General features: G+C 38.1%; 1 protein-coding gene across 3 annotated transcripts in view; it reads right to left on the bottom strand.

Annotated features, from left to right (window-relative positions):
• MXI1 (MAX interactor 1, dimerization protein) overlaps positions 1–22,279 on the bottom strand; it is an 82,594-nt gene that overhangs the window by 44,006 nt on the left and 16,309 nt on the right. For 2 of the 3 annotated variants that reach the window (XM_047073420.1, XM_047073421.1), the window contains exon 2: positions 19,954–20,086. In XM_047073420.1, coding sequence (XP_046929376.1) covers positions 19,954–20,086 — 133 coding nt within the window. Of the gene's footprint in view, positions 1–19,953; positions 20,087–21,499; positions 21,678–22,279 lie in introns of those variants that run through there. The other variant, XM_047073422.1, reaches the window with a different exon arrangement.

Here is a 22,279-nt window from a genome sequence, read left to right as displayed (position 1 = left end):
AGCAGAGCTGTAATGTCCAAAGCAAAACCAGAGAACAGCAACTAATAGGTCATAAAGACCTGTGGTGTTACAGGACAAAAGTCCTGAGTCTATTAACTCGATCACTCACACTAGCTGTGTAACTTTAAACAAATTATTTAACCTCTCTGATTAAGTTTCCTCATTTGTAAAACTGGAATAATAACACGTGGCTTGGCTGGGTTACTGTGAGAATTAGAGAAAAATATGTAAAAGCATGTAACCATAATAAATATTCAGTAAATGTCAGCCATTGCAACTACTCTTATTATTTTTAACAAAACTAAGAATATACTACCTAAAACAACTGAGTATACTACATGGGGCAATAAATCAATAAGTTCTCAATATACTCAGAATGAGCCTGGAAATAAACAACCATAATGATGAAAAAAGAAACTGAAAGAAAATATAAGTATTTTGGTCATTTAGTCAGCTGTGAAGATAGTACAAGGTTTAGGTTATGACAGAGAGAAAGATGACTAATTATGTGTACACAGAAAAAATAATGATCTAAATACTGTTGGCAAGAAATGAGTATCACATACTAGGAACAACCTCTTTTTGCTTCTCTGAGCCTATGTGTCCAAACAAACCCTACCAATAATGTGCCACTGAAATACTCAATTATGATAAATTCTCTATAAAACTGAGATGTTCTAATAATCCATCGGGTTAGCCCACTTCTCTTCTCCAAATAAAATGCACCTCTGAAAGCAAACACTAATGAATTGTATGCCTTTAGGATACCCTTACTCTGAATGCTTAACTTTCAAGGACAGAGAAAAGACATTTCTATCATTCTATCATTGAATCACAGGTAATCTTTTTCACAAATAATATCCCTTTAAGAGAGACATGCTAATGAATTCCCTGTCTGAATGGGAATCATTATCTCAACCAGATCTGTGACTTTTCATTGACTACAACAGAGCTCTAATACATAAACTTTTAATTCTTTAGATTGTAGTTTGGTGGCAGTCAATGAAGTGAAGCACAGGACTGAAACTGAACAAAACAGTTTGGCTCGAGTAGTGCCACCGTGGAAAAAAATAAAAGCAGCCATTCCCAGAATTAATATTCTCTTTTAGCAAAAGGAAAGATCTCGCCACCTTTGTTGAACTGATGAGCCAACCCCAAATTTGCTAACATTTTTGTTTTATTTGCTTTGTAATCCTAAAATGTCTTATGGATGTTTCCCTCCACACAATGAAAAGAACACATTCTCTGAAGCTAAACAAATATCTACTAATTGTATCTTAAAGTTTGTAATTTCATATACATATATTTAAAGGAGAAGAAAAACAGAAAACTTCAGCCACATTAGTGCTGAGATAGTTTGAAAAACACTGTAAAAGAAGAAAACCATGCTAACTGGCAATAAAGTAATTATTCCTTTTTTAAATTAAATTTTATTGAAGTATAATTAACATACAGTATTAAACTAGTTTCAGGTACACAACATAATGATTCAACAATTCCATACATTACTCAGTGCTCAGTAAGTGTAGTCACCATCTGTCACCAAACAATGTTATTACAATTTTATGGACTATATTCCCTATGTCATACTTTTTACCTCCAGGACTTATTTATTAAAGTAATTCTTTCAAGAAGGTAATTTTGTATATTTGTTCCTATCAAAGTTACATTTTAAAAACCATAAAAACACTAAAACTTGAATATTGCAGGCTTTTAGGAAAAATGCCTTGTAAGAAACATATTGCTTCTTCCTTAACAATGACAAAAGCATAACTACCGTAATAACTAAGGTCACAAAAAAAGCAAGTGTCTAAAAAGGATGTGTAACAATAACTACAATCAATTAAATTTCCCTTAAAACTTACATATGAAAGCTGAATATATGCAATCCTTACATGGACTCAGCATCTCCACACATAGGCATATACCAAAATAATATATATGTTCATCAAAGAACATACAAAGCAATGCTTATTCTTTTCATACTAGCCAAAAATTAGAAACAAATGTCCATCAATAGTAGAATAAACAAATTGTGAAATACTCATACAATGTAATACTACAGAGCATTGAAAATGAACACCTTTTATTCAATAACATGGATGAATCTTCTAATTTCAACATAATGTTGAACGAAAAAAGGCAGACACAAAAACATATACTGTATAACTCCACCCATACAAGCTCAAACCTGGCCAAATTAATTTAAAGTATCAAAAGTTAGAATAGTGGTTGCCTCAGGGAGAGGGTGACACTCACTGGAAAGAGTCAAAGGGAAGGGCTTCGAAGAGAGTCTGTAATATTTTATTTCTTTACCTTTGCGAAAATTCATCAAACTGTACACTTAGGATTTGTTTTTCTGCATGTTCACTTTCAATAAACAGGGAAAAATTTTAATTACATATGAAATGAATTCAGTAAAAAGCAATTCTTATTTCAAATATAGCAAACACCCTAATTTAAGCCTCCGATAAATCTTCTGGCTCACTACATAAATATCCCTAAGTTACACACTTTGTAAAGTATAATTTTCACTACTAAAATTATACAGAGTAAATTCTTTTACCTTAAGAAGCTATGAAAAGAGGAGCAAATTAAACTCAAAGAAATAGAGGAAAGAAATAAGAAGTTACAGGTTAAAGAACAAATCACAAAGAAATTAGAAAACAAGGGTGCCCAGCTGGCTCAGTTGGTAGAGCATGCAACACTTGATCTCAGGGTTGTAAGTTTGAGTCCCACATTACTTAAAAAAATAAAACCTTTAAAAAATATATATGTGTGTGTGTGTGTGTGTGTGTGTGTGTGTGTGTGTGTGTGTATCCACTTGAAGGATATACACACACACCTTCAACTGGATAATAAAGAAAATGCAACATAATCAAAATTTGCTCAATACAGCTAAAGCAGTGCTTTGAGACAAATGTTTAGCTTTAAATATTTTTGTTGGGGGTGGAGTCCAAAATCAATGATCTGAGATTCCACATTTAGAATCTAGAAAAAGAAGCACACTAAACTGAAAGAAGTTGGGCAATGGTTGTCAAGTGTGGGCTATTTTGCTCACCAGAAGATATTTGGCAATGTCTGGAGACATTCTGTTATTACAACTAGGGAGATCCACTGGCATTTTGTAAGGAGAGGTCAGGGATGCTGCTAAACATCTTATGATGCTCAAAACAGAATTATCTGGCCCAAATTGTCAAGTGCTGAGGCTGATAAACTATGAAGTACAGGAGAAAAATAAAGACAAGAACAAGAATGACCAAAATAAGAAACAGGAAACAACGGAGAATAGCCATAAAACCAAAAGCTGACTGGGGCACCTGGGTGGCCCAAACTCTTGATTTCATTATCTCACGACTGGTGAGTTCAAATCTCACATTAGACTCTGCACTGACAGTGCAGAGCCTGCTTGGGATTCTTGCTCTCTCTCTCTCAACATAAATAAACTTAGGGGGGAAAAAAAACAAAACTAAACTAAAAGCTGACTTTAAAAAGGTCAGCAAAACTGATAAACTTCTAAGACTGATGAAAGAGACAGAAACTACCAATAAAAAAAAAAAAAAAAAAGCCACCAGGATGAAAGAGCACACATCACTATGGATGACACACATTACAAGAATGGTAAGAGAATATGATGAACAACTTTATGCCAATATATTCAAACAACTTAGATAAAATGGATAAATTTCTTGAAAGATAAAAATTATCAAAACTGACTCAAGAATAATTAGAAACCCTGAATATTCTTGCATCTATTAAAGAAACTGAATCCATAATCAAAAACCTTCCCACAAAGAAAAGTGTAGGCCCAGAAGTTTTCATTGGCAAATGTTACTAAGCATAAAATCTTTCAAAAAATAAAGGAAGAAGAAACACTTCCCAACTCATTTTGAGGCCAGTATTATCCTGATAGCAAACTCTGACAAAGAAATTACACTGGGGGGAAAAAACCTAAAAACCAGATTACTATCCTTTATGAACACAGACACAAAAATTCTTAGCGAACTGAATCCAACAGCAAATAGAAAGTATGAGTTTTACAATAAAAAAAAATTTGTCTGGCCTTTGTTCTGACTTCCTGAAACCTTGGAATTTTCAAGTTATAGGAGTGTCTACATTATTCATGGTGGAGCCTTGGACCACGCTTGAATTTATGCTGAAGAGATGACTCAAATCGGGGGCTGGTCTTGCCAGAAAGATGAACTGTGTGATTAGAGGGTTGAGGCTGTAAGACACTGATATCACCTGACCTCCTAACCTCCAGGGAGAGAATGGTCACTAGAGATTGAGTTCAATCATGTGGCCAATGATTCAATCAATTATGACTACATAATGAAATAAAAACTCTGAAATCTGAGGCTCAGGTGAGCTTCTTGGTTGGTAAATACATCCATGTGCCAGGAAGGCAATGCATCTTGATTCTACAGAGAAAAAACACAAAAGCTCCATGTTCCCAACTCTCCCAAACTTTGCCCTATATATCTCTTCATTTGGCTAGTCTTGATTTGTATCATTTATAATAAAATCTGTAATAAGTATAGTGCTCTCCTGAGTTCTGTGAGTAGTTCTAGTGAATTAACAAACTTGAGGGGATTGTGAGAACCCCCAAATTGGTAGCCAGATAGTCAGAAGGGTAGGTGGCCTAGAGACTCCTGAATTTACAGCTGGCATCTGTAGTGAGGGCAGTCATGTTGAGGACTGCACCTTAGACTTGTGGACGCTGTGTTAACTGCAGGGTGTTGGCATCAGTATTGCAAACTACACCATGACCAAGTAGAGTTTACTCCAGGAATGCAAGACTGATTTAATATTCAACAAAAATATCAATCACTGCAACTGACCACATTAACAGAATAAAAAAATACAGTATAGTATAATCTCAATAAGTGAAGAAAAAGCATTTGACAAAATTCAGCATCTATTAAAGATTTAAAACACACACACACACACACACACCTCATAAATTAAGAATTTCCTGAACCTGTGAAAAGGCATCTACAAAAAATTATCATACTCCATGGTGAAAGGATGCATGTTTTCTCAAGATGAGGAACAAGGTAAGGACGTTCACTCTCACTACTTCTATGTAGCACTGTATTAGAGGTCCTCACCAGTAAAATAAGGCAGGAAAAAGAAATATATAGAATGGAAAGGAAGAAGTAAAAATATCTTTACTGTAAACAACATCATTTATCATCTATTTAGAAAACCCTAAGGAATATACAAATTATTAAAATATACCAAATTCAATTGCCATTTACAATAATAGCATCAAAGAATAATAAATACTTAAGGATAAATTTAACAAATACATACATTACTCACATTCTGAAAAACTACAAAATATCGCTGAACTTTAAAAACATCTAGGGGCACCTGACTTCGGCTCAGGTCACGATCTATGGTTCGTGAGTTTGAGCCTTGCATCAGGCTCTGTGCCGACAGCTCAGAGCTTGGAGCCTGCTTTGGATTCTGTGTCTCCCCCTGTCTCTCTGCCCCTCTCTCACTTGTGCTCTCTCTCTCAAAAATAAACATTTAAAAAATAAAACATAAAAAACATCTAAATAATTGACAAAATGAAGAGACATACCATATTCATTAATAGAAAGATACAATATCGTTCACATGTGTCAGGTCTCCCCAAATTAATCTATAGAGTCAATGCAATCCCCATCAAAATTCTAGTAGGCTTTATTATAGAAACTGACAAGCAGATTTTATAATGTATCTTAAATTGCAAAAGACCTAAAATAGTCAAAGGAACTTTTGAAAAAAGGAGCACATTGGAAGACTTACACTACCTGATTCCATGACTTATTAAAAAAAAAAAAAAAACTATAGTAATGAAGACACTATGGTTTTGAAATAAAATAAATATTTTGATCAATGAACCAATCATAGATTTGCACATATATGGTCAAATGATTTTTTACAAAGATGCTAAGGTAATTCAATGTAGAAAATATAGTCTTTTCAAAAAATAGTACTAGAACAACCAGATGTCTATTTGCCAAAAAATGGTATTTAGCCCTTGCCTCACACCTTCTACAAAAATTAACTCTAAATAAAGCTTAGATCTAAATGTAAAACCTAAAACTGTAAGACTGCTAGAAGAAAACAAGAGAAAATACTCATGATCTTGGATTATGAAAAGATTTCTTAGGACATAAGGAGCATGAACAATAAATGACAAATATCAACTGGACTTCATCAAAATATGCAACTTTGGTTCTTCAAAAGACACTGTTAACAAAATGATAAAGGCTGGGGCGCCTGGGTGGCTTAGTCGGTTAAGTGTCCAACTTTGACTCAGGTCATGATCTCACTATGAGTTCGTGCCCTGAACTGGGCTCTGTGCTGACAGCTCAGAGCCTGGAGCCTGCTTCAGATTCTGTGTCTCCATCTCTCTGCCCCTTCCCTGCTGGCACCCTGTATCTCTCTCAAAAATAAATAAGCATTTAAAAAAAATGATAAAGTTAACCACTGAGTAGGAGAAAACATTTGCAAAACCCATACACAGTAAAGAACTTATATCCAGAATTTGCAAAGAATACTTTACAGCTCAACAAGAAAACAAACAACTCAAGAGAAGAAATGCAGAAAATATAATCAGACACTTCACCAAAGAAGATATATCAATACCAAACAAGCATATATAAAGATGCCCATGATTATCAGTTATAAGGAAAATGCAAAGTAAACCAGAAGCTATCATGACCCACCCACTAGAATGGCTAAAATTTACAGACTGACAGTACCAAGGGCCATCCAGGTTGTGGAGCTACTGAAAGTCTCTTACGCTGCTAGTCAGAATGTAAAATGGGTACAGACACTTTGGAGAATGGTTTGGCAATTTCTTTATAAAGTTAAATATACACTTACTCCATGACTCAGTAATGTCACTCCTAGGTACATATATACACAAAGAGCTGTTCGTGAAAGTACATGGCATCTTTACGTATAATAGCTAAAAACTATATGCAACCTAAATGTCTATCAACCGGTGAATGGATAAACAAATTGTGGTAGATTCATACAATGGACTATTACTCAGCAATACAGAGAACTGAACTGCTGAAATACAGAACACCATGAATGAATCTCAAAGAACACTATGCTAAGCGCGCCTGAGTGGCTCAGTCAGTTAAGTGTCCGACTTCAGCTCAGGTCATGACCTCATGGTTCATGGATTCGAGCCCCACTTTGAACTCTGCGCTGACAACTCAGAGCCTGGAGCCTGCTTTGAATTCTGTGTCTCCCTCTCTCTCTCTCTGCCTCTTCCCTACTTGTGCTCTTCCTCTCTCTCAAAAATAAACATTAAAAAAAAAACCCAAAACCCTATGCTAAGTGAAAGAAATCTGACACAAAAGAGTATGTATATGATTTTATTTATATAAAACTGTAAAAATGGCAAAACTGCAGTGACAGAACAGTTCAGAAGTTGCCAGGAACAAGAGGTACAGATAGGAAACTGTCAAGAAGCATGAGGTAATATTTTGAGGTGATGAAAATGTTCTATATCATAATTTTGCTGGAGATTGTATGATTGTATACATATGTCAAGCCACTGAATTATATACTAAAAACTGGGGGTTTTTATTGTATAGAAATTATATCCAAACAAAACTTATTTTTTAAAAAAGTAGTAAGCCTCATCCAGAAATTGAGGCAATAATCTAATGTACCACAAAGTACTAAAAAATGAGAGTAAAATATTAATTCCTTATTGTGGGAGACTAATAATATAAATTACTAGAAAGTACATAATTTAAAAACGTCATTCCTTTGGGAAATATCTATATTTATGTCCACTTAAAAAAATTTTCATTTCTGGCATACAATTAATCTGCTGTTAGTTAAGAGTATAGACAGTCAAGTCTTCATCTTCTGTAACAGGAAATCAATAGATAATAAGCAGGACAAGCTTCTCGTTTATTTATTTAAATATTTATTTATTTTTGAGAGATAGCACAGGGGAGTGGCAGACAGAGGGAGAGAGAGAATCCCAAGCCAGCTCTGCCCCTGTCAGCATAGAGCCCAGAAACCAAAAGGGGGTTTGATCTCATGAACCCTGAGATCATGACCTAAGCCCGAAGTCAAGTGTCAGATACTTAATTGACTAAGCCACCTAGGCTCCCTGCTTCTTATTTAGAAATAAAAAAGCAGGGGGACCTGGCTGGCTTGGTTGGAAGAGCATGCAACTCTTGATCGTGGGATTATTAGTTCAAGCCCCACACTGGGAGTAGAGATTACTTAATAAATGAAAGCTTAAAAAAAATAAATAAATAAGAAAGCAAACAGCCGAAGAAATTGTTATATCGTTGGAAGTGGTAGCGTCTAGGAAGTAGAAAATGGAAGGGGAAAGATAAGGCAGGGAAATGTTATTCTTCTTTATAAGCCACTTGGTATTAATGGACTCTTGCTACTATATACAACTATTACTTTTTAAACATGTTATGAATTTAAAATAAAAGATAACTACCTCACTTTCTATTCTTAGCAGTGCCAGAAATTAAGAAGTATCTAATACATACTAAAGTTACACATTATTTATGAAATAATCACTTCTTAGGTGAGAGAGCAATATTAAAAACTACAGATAGAAGCACCTGGATGGCTTAGTCGGCTAAGCATCCAACTTGGGCTCAGATCATGATCTCACAGTTCATGGTTTCAAACCCTGCTTCAGGCTCTGTGCTGATGCTCAGAGCCTGGATCCTGCTTCAGATTCTGTGTGTGTCTCTCTCTCTCTGCCCCTCCTCCGCTCACACTCTTATCTGTTTCTCTCAAAAATAAAATAAAATAAATTTTTTTTAATTTTTAAAAGAAACACAGGGAATTTCGAAATTAAAATTATTGCTCTTAAGCATACTTACAAAAGTTAAAACAGGATATTTAATGTGTGATAACACATTCTATTACAGAGCAACATTCTAAAAATGTTTAAAAATGGAGAAAATATCAGGGGGCTTGGGTAGCTCTGTCGGTTAAGCATCTGACTTTGGCTTGTGTCATGATCTCATGGTCCTGGAGTTCAAGCCCCACATCAGGCTCTGTGCTGACAGCTCAGAGCCTGGAGTCTGCTTCGGATTCTGTGTCTCCCTCTCTCTCTGCCCCTCCCCTGCTTGTGCTCTGTCTTTCTCAAAAATAAACAAACATTTAAAAAACGGAGAAAATAGGGGCACCTGGGTGGCTCAGTCGGTTGAGCGTCCGACTTCGGCTCAGGTCATGATCTCACAGTTTGTGGGTTCGAGCCCCGCATCAGGCTCTGTGCTAACCGCTTGCTCGGGGCCTGAAGCCTGCTTCAGATTCTGTGTCTCCTACTCTCTCTGCCCCTCCCCCGTTCACGCTTTGTCTCACTCTGTTTCTCAAAAATAAATATAAAAAAAAAAAAAAAATTAAGAAAAAAATGGAGAAAATATAGGTGATTTCCTAAATCCCTTGACTTCAAAATTGTAATTTGATATTTTAGGATAGAGTTGGGCATGAAATAGACATTCAGTAGTTACTTTGGTGGGAAAAGAAATGAATGGAACCACAATTAACAGCATTACTTATAATATAAAGCCCATTTTTTTTTGAAATTGATCCTAAGTTTTATTGTTAATATATTACATTCTTCTCTATAGTACTAGATGTTATGCATCTATTTCAAAGAATCTTACTAAGAGAAGTACACCACACAGAAAAGTGATTCTCAAAGAGAGTAGTAGAAGAGAGGCTGGCAGGACAGCTGAATCTCCTTGCTTTGGTAGCTGTAGGAGAATGGAGGTACCTTTTTCCAACTGGCTACACTCCCTACTTCTAACCTCTTATTGGTTTATTTCAAGTTTTGAAGGCTTCATTGCTTAATATTTATTTATTCATTCATTCATTCATTCACTACACCTTTAGTTCTTTTAGCATCTGTCACATGTTCAAGACTCATCTTAGTGCAATAAACAGGAATGGGCAATTTTCTTTTTCTTTTACACTTCAACTGAGGTATAATATGCATACTATAAAATTCACCCATTTTAAGTATACAGTTTATTTTTAAAAAAAAATTTTTTTTTTCAACGTTTATTTATTTTCGGGACAGAGAGAGACAGAGCATGAACGGGGGAGGGCCAGAGAGAGAGGGAGACACAGAATCGGAAACAGGCTCCAGGCTCTGAGCCATCAGCCCAGAGCCCGACGCGGGGCTCGAACTCCCAGACCGCGAGATCGTGACCTGGCTGAAGTCGGATGCTTAACCGACTGCGCCACCCAGGCGCCCCTTTAAGTATACAGTTTAGTGAGATTCAGTAAATTTATACAGTTGCATAACCTTTATCACAACCTAGTTTTAGGACACTTCTGTCTCCCCCAAAAGTTTCCTCATGCCCATTCGCAGCCAATTTCCACTCCCATTTCCTAGACCACCACTGATCTGCTTTCTATAGTTTTCCCTTTTTTATAAATTTCACATGATGGAATCATGTGAAATATGTACTATTAAGTATCTGACTTCATTTAATGTTTTTGAGGTTCATCCACTTTGTTATACGTATGAGTAGTTTATTTTTATTGCTCAAAGTATTTCCATTGTATGAATACACTGCATTTTGTTTGTCCATTCATTCACCAGCTTATGGATATTTTGTTTCCAGTTTTTGGTGATTATGAATAATGCTATGACCATTCACACTCAAGTATTCCTGTGGACATGTAGAATAGGAGACCTTCATCTCATAGGACAGTGTTTCACACTTGTTACACTCTATCATTAACATCCAAGTTATTTACCACATCTATGAAAAAGGCCAACAGTATGAAACACTTACTGGTACTTAGTAAGTTAATATTAAATTCCTACTAATACTTAAATGTTTGTTTAAAGAATAAAAGAAACGTTACTCAGCAATTCTGATAATATGGGCTTCAACTTCAATGTTAAAAACACAAACATAACTTTGTCGGCAATAAGGATACCTGTCACAAAATTACAATGAGAATAATGACATTAAACACCCCTATATTTCATACAAAGCAATCAATTGTGCCTAAGTCTCTCTAAAAGTCTTGTCAAAAATATGTGAACATTTCATTCAAAAATACCTTCAGATCTACATGATCATGCTCAAAGTATTCAGCTATTCATTTAGTATTTAATGAATAGCACCTACACTAGGAATATAAATACTGTAAAATTACAAAGTCTCTGCCCTTGTATAACTCACGTTCTATCATCCACTTTTTGCAAATAAATAAATAAGGCATAACTCATTAAAAAAATTACAACTATATAACATACACTATGACTTTGGCATTATATCCTTACAATAGTTAAGTAACCACCATGTAATTCTATTTAATTAATTTATATATACTTAAAGATGTTTAACTTTTATGTAGATAAATTGTTTTGTTTCTTTAAATGGATGAAATGTGGTGTTTGTGATAAATTCCATAAAAATATTAGACTCTGGGTTTTTGGTAACCTCCCTAAAAAACCATGATTCTATAGAAAAATGAGATTTAAATACTTCTTTTTGGCATACTGTACTATTTCCAGGAATGTAACCTGCCTTCCAAAGGACAATGGACTGGATAACATGTTAAAATGATAATGTTAAGAACATCAAATGGTTTTAGAACCAGACTAGTTTTAAATTTTAAATTGTAACTTCTGCGGACTGTTACCAACAAAGACTACAGAAACCAATCCTAACACGTTCCGTATTAAAAACAATATATCGGGGCGCCTGGGTGGCGCAGTCGGTTAAGCGTCCGACTTCAGCCAGGTCACGATCTCGCGGTCCATGAGTTCGAGCCCCGCGTCAGGCTCTGGGCTGATGGCTCAGAGCCTGGAGCCTGTTTCCGATTCTGTGTCTCCCTCTCTCTCTGCCCCTCCCCCGTTCATGCTCTGTCTCTCTCTGTCCCAAAAATAAATAAATAAACGTTGGAAAAACAACAAAAAAAAAAAAACCAAAAAACAAAACAAAACAAAAAAAAACCAATATATCGCCCAGAGTTTTGTGGAGTCTGAAAGTCACTTTTTTCCTGGTATTCATATAGAAGACATATACTATCACACAAGTCTATGGTAATCAAAACTTAAAACCTCAAAATTTACATTTCCTCTAATACCAAAACAAACTTACCTTTTACCCGCTAGTCTCTCATTACATAAAAAGAAAGGTTCTTTACAGTTCCTCAAAGAGAATCCTAAATTGTCCATGTCTAATTAATCAAAATAAGAATAAAGGAAAATCAGTTGTTTTGTCAAAATATGTAACAAATTTATGTTCTTCTATATTTAAAATTATATTCTTCTATAATTAAAATTATGTTCTATATTAAAAGTTATGTTCTTCTGTATTTAAAATTATATTCTTCTATAATTTAAAAATGCCCATTTCAAATGGCTTCAAAGCTCTCATCATGTGGCCTCCACAAATAGTGTTTACATAGTGTTCTCAAAAGACTATCAAAAATATTTCCCATGATAAACAAACATAAGGAAATAAATACCGCACAGAAACCCTTTTATCCAATGTCATAAAACTAAATAAAAAGAAAATCCACAATACTTTTCCCTGAAATGTATGAAGCAACGTTAATAACAAAATTATCTATCAAACCAAATATTTTCTAAGAAATTAGTTACTTAGATAAAATGCAAGGAATTTCACTTACATTAAGTTATGGAATCCCTATATCTCCCTGAATGTATGTTAAAGTTAATCAATGAATAAGTATATACTAGGAGTCTACAGCATTTCTACAAGAACCTATTGTAATCTTTTCTATAAATCTAAATAATTTAATCTGTATACTGTCATCTGATAAATAAAAACAGCCATGTTTATGACATCTTACTGACTTGTATTATTTACCATTTTATTATATACATATATTTCCAAACATACCATAAACTCTATTGTAGGGAAGCATGTATAGCAACAGTTATATATATATATATATATATATATATATATATACTGTCAGTTCAATACATTTGGTTACTAATTACCTTTAAGAAAGCAGTCTCAGTAGCTATAGCGAAAAAGGAAGCAAATTACAAAAGTTGAAAAATATTGGTGGGAAGGCATTAAAGTAGCAGATGCTGACCACATGTTTCAAGCATTTGGCAGAGCGGAAGAGGAGAGCACTAACACAAAAATTTCAGGGTACAGTCACTGAGTCTTAGTTTTTTTTTTTTTTTTAATGTTTTATTTATTTTTGAGAGAGACAGAGAAAGAGCGAGCGAGCAAGCAGGTGAGGGGCAGAGAGAGAGGGAGACACAGAATCTGAAGCAGGCTCCAGGCTGTCAGCTGTCAGCACAGAGACCGACGCGGGGCTTGAACTCACAAACTGTGAGATCATGACCTGAGCTGAAGTCGGACAGTTAACAGACTGAGCCACTCAGGCACCCCTTTAAGTAAATTATTACTGAGGATTATTTGCTGATCCTAGAGAAACAAATCCAGGGATCTGTCTCATCTCCTAGTTCTACCTGTGCAAGTTACCTTGCATTGCATGCCAGTCCAGTTTCCTCATCAAAAAAACAGGGAAAATATTTTCATTTTACCTCACAGAACTGTTATGAAATTCAAATGAGGTAATAATGTACATTACAGGTATTTATGCATAAGTAGTATATTAAATGTAAGGGGTTACTATTCATTATTATTGAAGATGGATTCTACTCTTTGAGCCAACAATTCTAATTCTTCATGTTTATCCAAAGGATCTAGGTGGACAAATGCACAGAGGTATCTGCACAAAGTTGTCTGTTCATAGTGCCCTGTTTCAAATGAAAAAAATAATCTAAAAATAACTTAAATGTCATCAATGGATGACTGGGTTAACGAATTATGGTATACACATGAATCAGAGTATCATACTATAATTAAAAATGATTTAACAGATGTGTATGAACATGAAAAAACATTCAAGATAAGAGAAAGCAAGACTGCAAAAGGTTCAATTCTTGAGATGCCTGCCTTCATCTATCAAATTTAATCAGGTCCTCTGTTATGCCCCCCATGGAATCCTATATTTCCCTCACATTAAACTCATCACAGTTTGAAATAATATATTTATATATTTACTTGACAACATGTGTTTCCTTCATTAAATGGCAACGAAGATGGTGTGTACACACACATACACAGCCGGGGGCGGGGGGGGGGGGGGGTGGAGCACGGGGATGGGGGAAGGCTGCCAGTACTTTAAAATGTAGGAAGCCAAAATGAAAAATAAAAATAATCTAACAAAAAATATGCACACTTAAATTACATTGGCATTACTGATCAAAATTGGGACCCAGAAATATATACTTGGTCAAACCATATCATCAAACCTCTTTGATTAGATTTCTGTTTGGAAAACAGCTTCACTTAAGATATCATACTATACCCAAAAGGAGGTAACGCTGTTTCATTTGTAAGGAGAAATCTAGAAGGAAAAAGCTTTCTTCAGGCCAACAGTCTCATCTGGTTAGAATGATGCATATTCTGCTTAAAATCCAGACTGATCTTAAACCAACCACCACTTATAGTTAAATAGGTATCTCTTACCATCTCTAGGCCACATGAGTTTTAATCACAAAATGAGTGTTAATATCTTACCTTCATAAAGCAGAGAACTATACCAAATGAAATCCTGAATTCCCTTTCTAAAATTTGTGATCTTCTACATCATGTATTCAATATTCTGGCAAAAGGCTGCTCATCAAATAGGAACATAAGCAGCTGTCCTACTGACTTATAAGTCATGATCATCATGTCTCCTTGAAACAATACTTCCACAGGGAGTATGTCCTTTAGAAACTCTGCAACAGTAAACTTCTGTTTCAATGAAGCATTTAATGGAAAGTCTGAGTTTGTTTAGAGTGAGGCATATAAATAATTCTTGAGAATTTTTCATTTAAACTTGGTTTTAGTCAAAGACAGAATATCACAGAAAACATTACATAGGCTGTGTTAATCACTCAACGTTTGGAAAATACTGAAGAACAATACTAATATCACAAAGAATTTAACTGCTACTAATCTCTACTTTTGTCCTGAAACTTTGGGAATTTTCTACTCGACAGAGACTCAGAAACTATTTCTTGATACAGAAAATTTGAAAAGCACAGAATAGTAAAAAGGAATTTCACAATAACTATATGGTTTCATTCAACTATTTAGTGAACAAATAGGTACATGTTTAAAAATAAAAACAGAAGATATAACAAATTTCAAATTACTTCTACTGGAAAAAATCCTCTACAACTATCCTAAAAAAAGAATTCACCACTATTCCCCCCAAAAACTAATAATGCACAAAGGCAGCTCAAAAGGCTACAAACCTGAAAACATAACACTACAATCATTCCCTCTAAGACTAACATATTTAATTATTCTGTAGTTTTAAGAAAAGTTAAACTAAAGCCTTACAAGCAAAAGGAAAGTTGTTTTGTTTTTCGATGTCCTCAATCCTAAGCAGGTGGAACTGAAATATAGCTGTTACTGTGAGATTCCTTAATATCCAAAAAATACCAAATAGAATAAATTTTTCTCAACTTAAAATTCAAGCATAAATTGGTACTTACTACCACTTCCTACATCATCTTAAAACAATGCAATTGCTATGTGTCATAAGCTCATACCAACATTTACTGCCAATATTACTGCCAAGACTTATGGTTCTTACATATACAAGTTTTAATATTTTTCGTGACAAGATGACAATGAATGTTCTTTAAAATTAAGTGCAACATTCTACAGTCTACTATAATATACTTACAGACTATATTATAGTATACTATAATATACACTTAGTATATTATAGTAGTTTGAGTTTTTTACTCTTCAAATAATACATATTATTTTCCCTTCCAGATGTATTATTGTTAAAGTCCTTTAGGATACAAAGTAATCAGGGGTGCCTGGGTGGCTCAGTCAGTTAAGCATCTGACTCTTGGTTTCAGAACAGGTCATGATTTTGTGGCTTTGGGAGTTCAAGCCCTGCATTGGGCTCTGTGCTGGCAGCATGGAGCCTGCTTGGGATTCGGTTTCTCCCTCCCTCCCTCTCTCCCTCCCTCCCTCCCTCCCTCTCTCTCTCTTTCTCCCCCCTCCCCTACTTGTGCTGTCTCTATCTCTCTCAAAATAAATAAATAAATAACTTAAAAAAAAAAAGTATTCAGAGTTTGCCAAAGCAGGAATTGCATAATTTTTCCTTCCAGAGTTGAATATGATACTCAGCACAAAAGAGAAACTCAATTCCTAAAGAAGGCAGGCTACCTGGAGTTTGAAAACCTTCCATTCTTTAAGAAACACCTACGATGTACAAAGCACTGTAATAGTTACTGGGGATAAATCCTTAAGCAGTAGAGATTCAATTTCTGCTTTCATATAGCTTCTAGTCCAATGAATGAGACATGAATTCTTCAGTCAGAGAACTGTATGTATCTACAAACTGTATATTCACAAACGTGCCATCAGGTACGTGACTACCTTATCTACTTTGGCAGATGAAGAAAAGCTTCCCAGAAGTTATGACTGAGTGGAAATGAGTGTTATTAGACAGACACAATTTGGCAAAAGGGGAAAGAACAGAATATGTGCAAAGACAGTGAAGCAGGAGGAAACATGGTGTACTGAAGGAACTGAAAGGCAGCTAGCCAATATAATTAATCAGAATTGTATATGGGGCAGGAGTGGTTGCACAGATACAAGTTAGGAGGTTATGATGGTTCTCCAGGTTGAGAGATGGATGGTATCTCATCAGGAGGGTCGTAATGAAGATAAGAGAAAAGAAGGTAAATTCATGAAGTATTTAGGAGAAAATCAGCATTACAGTGAAGCCAGGCAGACTAGTGGTAGTAGAGTTCTAAAGCTGACAGATCTTGAAATTTTTCAGTTGTGAGACCAAAGAGTTAAAACGCTGGGAATTTAAGCTTATCTGATGCTCCTCAATGAGCCAGATAGCAATTGCAGCCAGGTTTTCTAATACCAGTAACATCTCAGGAAGGGTAATTTCAGGAAATGTGCCAGAAGGCCATGACCAAGACTACAGTAAAGTCAACCAGGTATTTAAAAAATAATTACATATTATAGATCCCACTTCTGAATTGTCAGTTAGAAGGATACCAAAAGATGAAATTACTGAGATTTTCGAGGTACATGCTTGTAATATCACATTACATCACTTATTTTCTCTCCTTTGTACTTGTGTGAAAATAAGATTTCAAGACTTATAATATCAGGAGTTAACATTCACCCATAAATTTATAAAATAACATTTTATATCAGGAAGACCATATTATACCTGACAATATTAGGGGGGAAAAATCAGCCAACATTATATCTAAAAGATCCTACAATGTCAGAGAAATGAATGTCATTGTATGACATACAACATACCCAACATCCAAGATGCATAACAGTAACAACCTCGACACAAGTGCTTTTTGTTCCCAAAAATAAAACAAATATACTCATAACTCTATTCCTTTCCTTGTTTAAGATGACTACAAGTGGAAATTTTTACAAGTATTCTTTCTCTATGTATATATGTATACATATGTATACATATATATGTATACATATGTATATATGCTCTATGTAACCAATATAATAAAATTTCTTTTAAGTCCAGTAATAGGCTTAAGGTTAACAGAAGTCTATAAGGTCTCCTTCAAATGGACTAACAACCCCATTTCCACATACCCTGGCACTGGAAATTGATCCTTGGCTCCTCTAGTCCATGAAGCAGAAATTTTAAACGAATGTAAGGAAAAATAATTTCTAATGTTCCACTTAACATACTAGTTCTCATCTATAGGCCCCGGCCTAAACCCTACCCATGGGTGGACCTTAATACATTCTGAACTCTATTTCTTTCTCTTTCCTTCTTATTACTTACATTTCCATGAAAAATTATCTTCCTTAACCTTGGGTGGTCCAGTATATACACAATTATTTTCCCATGGGTACTGTAAGAACAACATGGCATGCCTGTAGTTTTAAAACTTTTCTGATATGCTATGTTAAAACATATGGTAATTAGCACTGTGGTCCTACACACAATCACAGAATCCTAAAAGGAACACTACCACAAAAGAGAAATAGCACTGAGTCAAAACTCCAAGCTGAGCAAAGTGTAAGTCAACAGATGACAAAGACTTATTCATGACCTGCAACATAACTGGTAAAATCTAGAAATGAATGTCTAATTAATGCCTCTATAATCCTTGAATTGTTAGTAAAAATGTCACATCTGCAATGATGGAAGTGGTATATTGAATAACTAATATAGTAACTGATCTCTAAAAGTATCAATAAATCAGTGTCATAGAACTTCAGGGGAGGTAGGGACCTTGGTGAGTATGTAGACCATCCCTTCATTTTACAGATGAGAACAGAGATGAAGAGAAAATGTAACGATATCATTTACCTGATTTCTATAAAATAGGAAAAACTCAATAAATACTTGTAGCATAACAAAACCCAGGCCTGGTTTCCTATCTGGTACTCTCTGCACATCTCTAAATTAAAAAAAAAAAATTTTTTTTAACCTACACGTGGGTTGAAAAACCCATGAATTCTTGAATATAGATCCTAATTGCTGAGACATTAACCAGAGAAACTGTGAACAAGAAAATTTGTATTTATTGTTTTAATACTCTATATCATGTTACATATTTTCATCCCAAACCCATCATACTATAGCAAACCCTCTAGGCCCACACATAAAAATATAACATACCAAGTTCATGGGTAATTAGTTTTACAATTTTGAAAATTAAGTTTAAAAGATACAAAATAGTCTTAATGACGAAGCCAAAAAAGAAAACACAGCTTTAACGATTAGTCAAAGGGAGAAGAGTGAATCCTAGTTTTGCCTCAGCAGTGTCAAAAATACAGAGTGGGAAGATCCAACCTTTTAAGCTTAATTATTATCTATAGGAGCCTCAGGTTTCCTGCATCAATTAGTAAGAGCCCCTACTCCTGCTCTCTTCCCAACCTGCTTCTTCAAGTGACTACCCAACTACTTGTCCGGAGTTCTCCAAACTCTTCAGGCAAACTTAGTTACTGAGAGATTGCTCTGTACCTCTCCAAAAAAAAATGCTTGTATTCTCTTTGGGAATCAGGAAAAAAGGTCTCATTTAATTCCTCTTACTGATGGAAAAGACAACATCTGTTGATTTTAAGATGGCCTTTTGAAAACTTCCTATGAGATGAATCCTTAGAATTTGCTGGCCCTCTGGGACAAAACACTGAAGAGACAGCCAGACACTACCAAAAGTTTTCAAAAAATGGAAGTCAACTGTGTCTGACTACACCCAGACAAGCATTTTCTAGGGACCTCTTTGGACTGAAAAATAAGCATATTCTTTGTGTCATTTGTTGTTTTTAATTTAAAATCTCCCTTACCAATTCAATCTTACCCAATAAGAGACAACACTTTCATAGCATGGTCTTCCCTTTCATCCATAAACAACAAATAGACCATGCCCACTAACTTCCTACTCTAAATATTTTTATTCCTTTAACAAAACCCTTGATTCTGCTTTATATCCTGCCTGAGCTATTTCTGGGTTTTAGAAATTCTTGGATCATCCAAGTTTAAGGCTGGCCCAAGATTACTTTTAGCACTCGGTTGCATGCATGGACACATGCTGTGAAGTCCCTCAACTTACTGTCCCTCTCCATCCGTCACAGACCTCCTGGCTTAATCCCAGCAAAAACTCTTTAGTGGTCTTTCGGATTCCACTTCTTCCCTTCCACACAAAGTCAGGTTAGGATATCCAGAGTTTATTATTTTAAAAGGGCCAAATCTCCAAGGACGGTCGCAAAGGAACTCATTTGGCTATTATTCAGTGCTGCTCTAGACTTGGTATTAGAGAACTGAGGTCACCAGGGCCTGCATTTTCGCCGGAGCGTGTGCTCCCTCCCACCAGCAACCCTTTCTAAACCTCCTCCCACAGCTTGCTACCTGTTGGCAGTGCTGGTGTTGCTGCTCCCGTTGCTGTGTTTCTGTGCCCGGGTCAATCTTCTTGGGGGCTTTGAATGCTGCAGCCGCGGGCTCGGCATGGAGGGGAACGTTGAGGCATAGCCATGTTCACACTCTAAAGAGACAGCAAGAAAAAAAGATGTAACAGGAACATACCCAAATCCATGGACCCACAGATCGGAAGTCCCTGCAGTCACACACTGCTAAAAGCAGCTGCAGGAAAAGAGGTAAAAATTGTTCCACTTTTTGGAAGATAAAATTCTCAGTCCTTGCCAGGACACCAAACCTGTGGCATTATCTACAGACCCAGCCCGTCACCTGAAAGGTGTACAGATACCACCTCCTCAACCAAGTAAATTCTCCATCCTCTCCAAAATCCTCTTCGCCAAGAATTCTTGACTCAAACACGCTGCTTTGGGAGACTAGTTACCATTCACTTCAGTTATCTCGCTGGCCTCAAAACCCCCTTTAACTCTCCCCATTCTAGGTGTCTCCTCCCCAAGCGCCACATTTTCACGTACTTAAACAATTCGATCGCCTTGTCTCAGAGGACATTTTCTCTCCTGCCACCAGTTTCAGAGGTCCTGCTCTTCGCTCCCCCGTGTCCTGACACCTGTCCCTGATGGGGTCCCATCTCCTCAAACCTCAGCTTCTCAGGGGCCCCTCCCCCACGGGTGGCCAGCCTCCTCCCCACTAGCTCTCCAGTTGGCCTCCCTTGCGACGCCCCGGGCCGAGTCTCCCCTACCCCTGCCCGCGCTGCTGCCGCCCCCTCCCTGCGGTGCGTCCTGCCCTCTCTCCTCCCCAAGTCCTCGGGTTCGCGCCCACTCTCAGCACACACCCTCCCGCTGCTCCCGCCCCCCCCCCCGCCCCCAGATCCCCCACACCCGCCTCGCCTCAACCTCCCCGCGCACACGTGCCACCCTCACACACACGCACGCGCGGCCGCTCCCGCACCGCCCCCTCACGGGCTCCAGGTGCCTACCATCACCGCACCCTCCCCTCGCACCCCTGCTCACATTGCAGCCCTGCCTCGCCTCCCCTCACACGCAACCCCGTCTCCCCTCACATGCACTCCTGCCTCCTCTCACAGGCACTCCCCTCCTCACGCGCACCCCTGCTTCCCCTCACACGCACCTCTCCCTCCCCTCACGCGCCCTCCCCTCCTCACACACACCCCTGCCTCCCCTCGCACGCACCCCTCACGCACGCACCCCTCCTCACTCTAACCCGTCTCCCCTCACGCACGCATCCCTGCCTCCCCTCACACGCACCCCTCACGCACCCACCCCCGCCTCCCCTCACACGCGCACCCCTCACACACCCGTCCTTACACACGCACCCCTTCCTCCCCTCACACATCCCTGCTCACACACGCACCTCTCCCCTCACACTCACTCGACTCCTCACGCACGGACTCCGGTCCTCACACACGCACCCTCCCTCCCCTCACACGCCGCACCGCACTCGGAGGAGAGCGCGGGCTCAGGTGGTAGCGGAGGCGGCGGCGGCGGCGGCGCCCAGCCGTTACCTCGGTCCCGGCGCTCCAAAAACTCGGCCGCCTCAAGCAGGCGCTGCACGTTGATCATCCGCACCCGCTCCATGGGCACCGCTGGTGGCGACCGGGGCCTCTCCGCGTTCCTTTCCCCGGCCGACAGGAGGCGCCGCGGGCGGCTACAGGCCGGTGCCGCCCCGGGACATGTGCGGCGGGCGGGCGGGCCAGCCCGGCCGCGGCTCGGCGCGCTCTCCGCCGCCCTTGCCGCCCCCGCCGCGCCCGCCTCGCCCGCCTCGCCCGCCGCCGCCGCCGGCAGCCCGCGCGCGGTTTGTTTACCTCTCCGCGCGAGCACGGGGGAGGGGCGGGCGCAGCATCGAGGCCCGCCCCGTCCCGCCCCTTCCTCTGCCTCGTGGGAAATGTAGTCCCTCCCCTCTTACTGCACGCCGGGAGTGGTAGTATGCCGACCACTTCAGTGCGCCTGCGCCCTGCCGAATTCCGCAATGGCCGCTGGGAGATGTAGTCCCGCTTAGCCTCTGTCTTCAGGGTGTAAGGACTAAGAAGTTATGGGGCTTTACTTCTGGGAAGTAAGAATTTGAGCGAGGTCCCAGGAAGCTTCTTTCTTAGCGACTCCCAGCGGGTGCCCAGAAGCTAAAGCATTCTTTATCTGAAGTGCCATGTTCCAGCCCTCTGTCTAGTACTACTTTTTCCAGTAACTTCCATGCCTCAGTTTACCCATCGCAAAATGTGCTGTTCGGCCAGCACATACAGAAGCATTTGAAAAACCAAGATCACTGTTCAGAAACAAGGGATCTGATC

Source organism: Lynx rufus, unplaced genomic scaffold (genome assembly GCF_022079265.1).
Source record: "Lynx rufus isolate CCGP_SWC_20201006 ecotype Redwood Valley unplaced genomic scaffold, mLynRuf1.p SCAF_11, whole genome shotgun sequence".
NCBI classification, from domain to species: Eukaryota; Metazoa; Chordata; class Mammalia; order Carnivora; family Felidae; genus Lynx; species Lynx rufus.
Note: the sequence above shows the minus strand (reverse complement) of the source record. Positions and strands in the feature narration are given on the sequence as shown.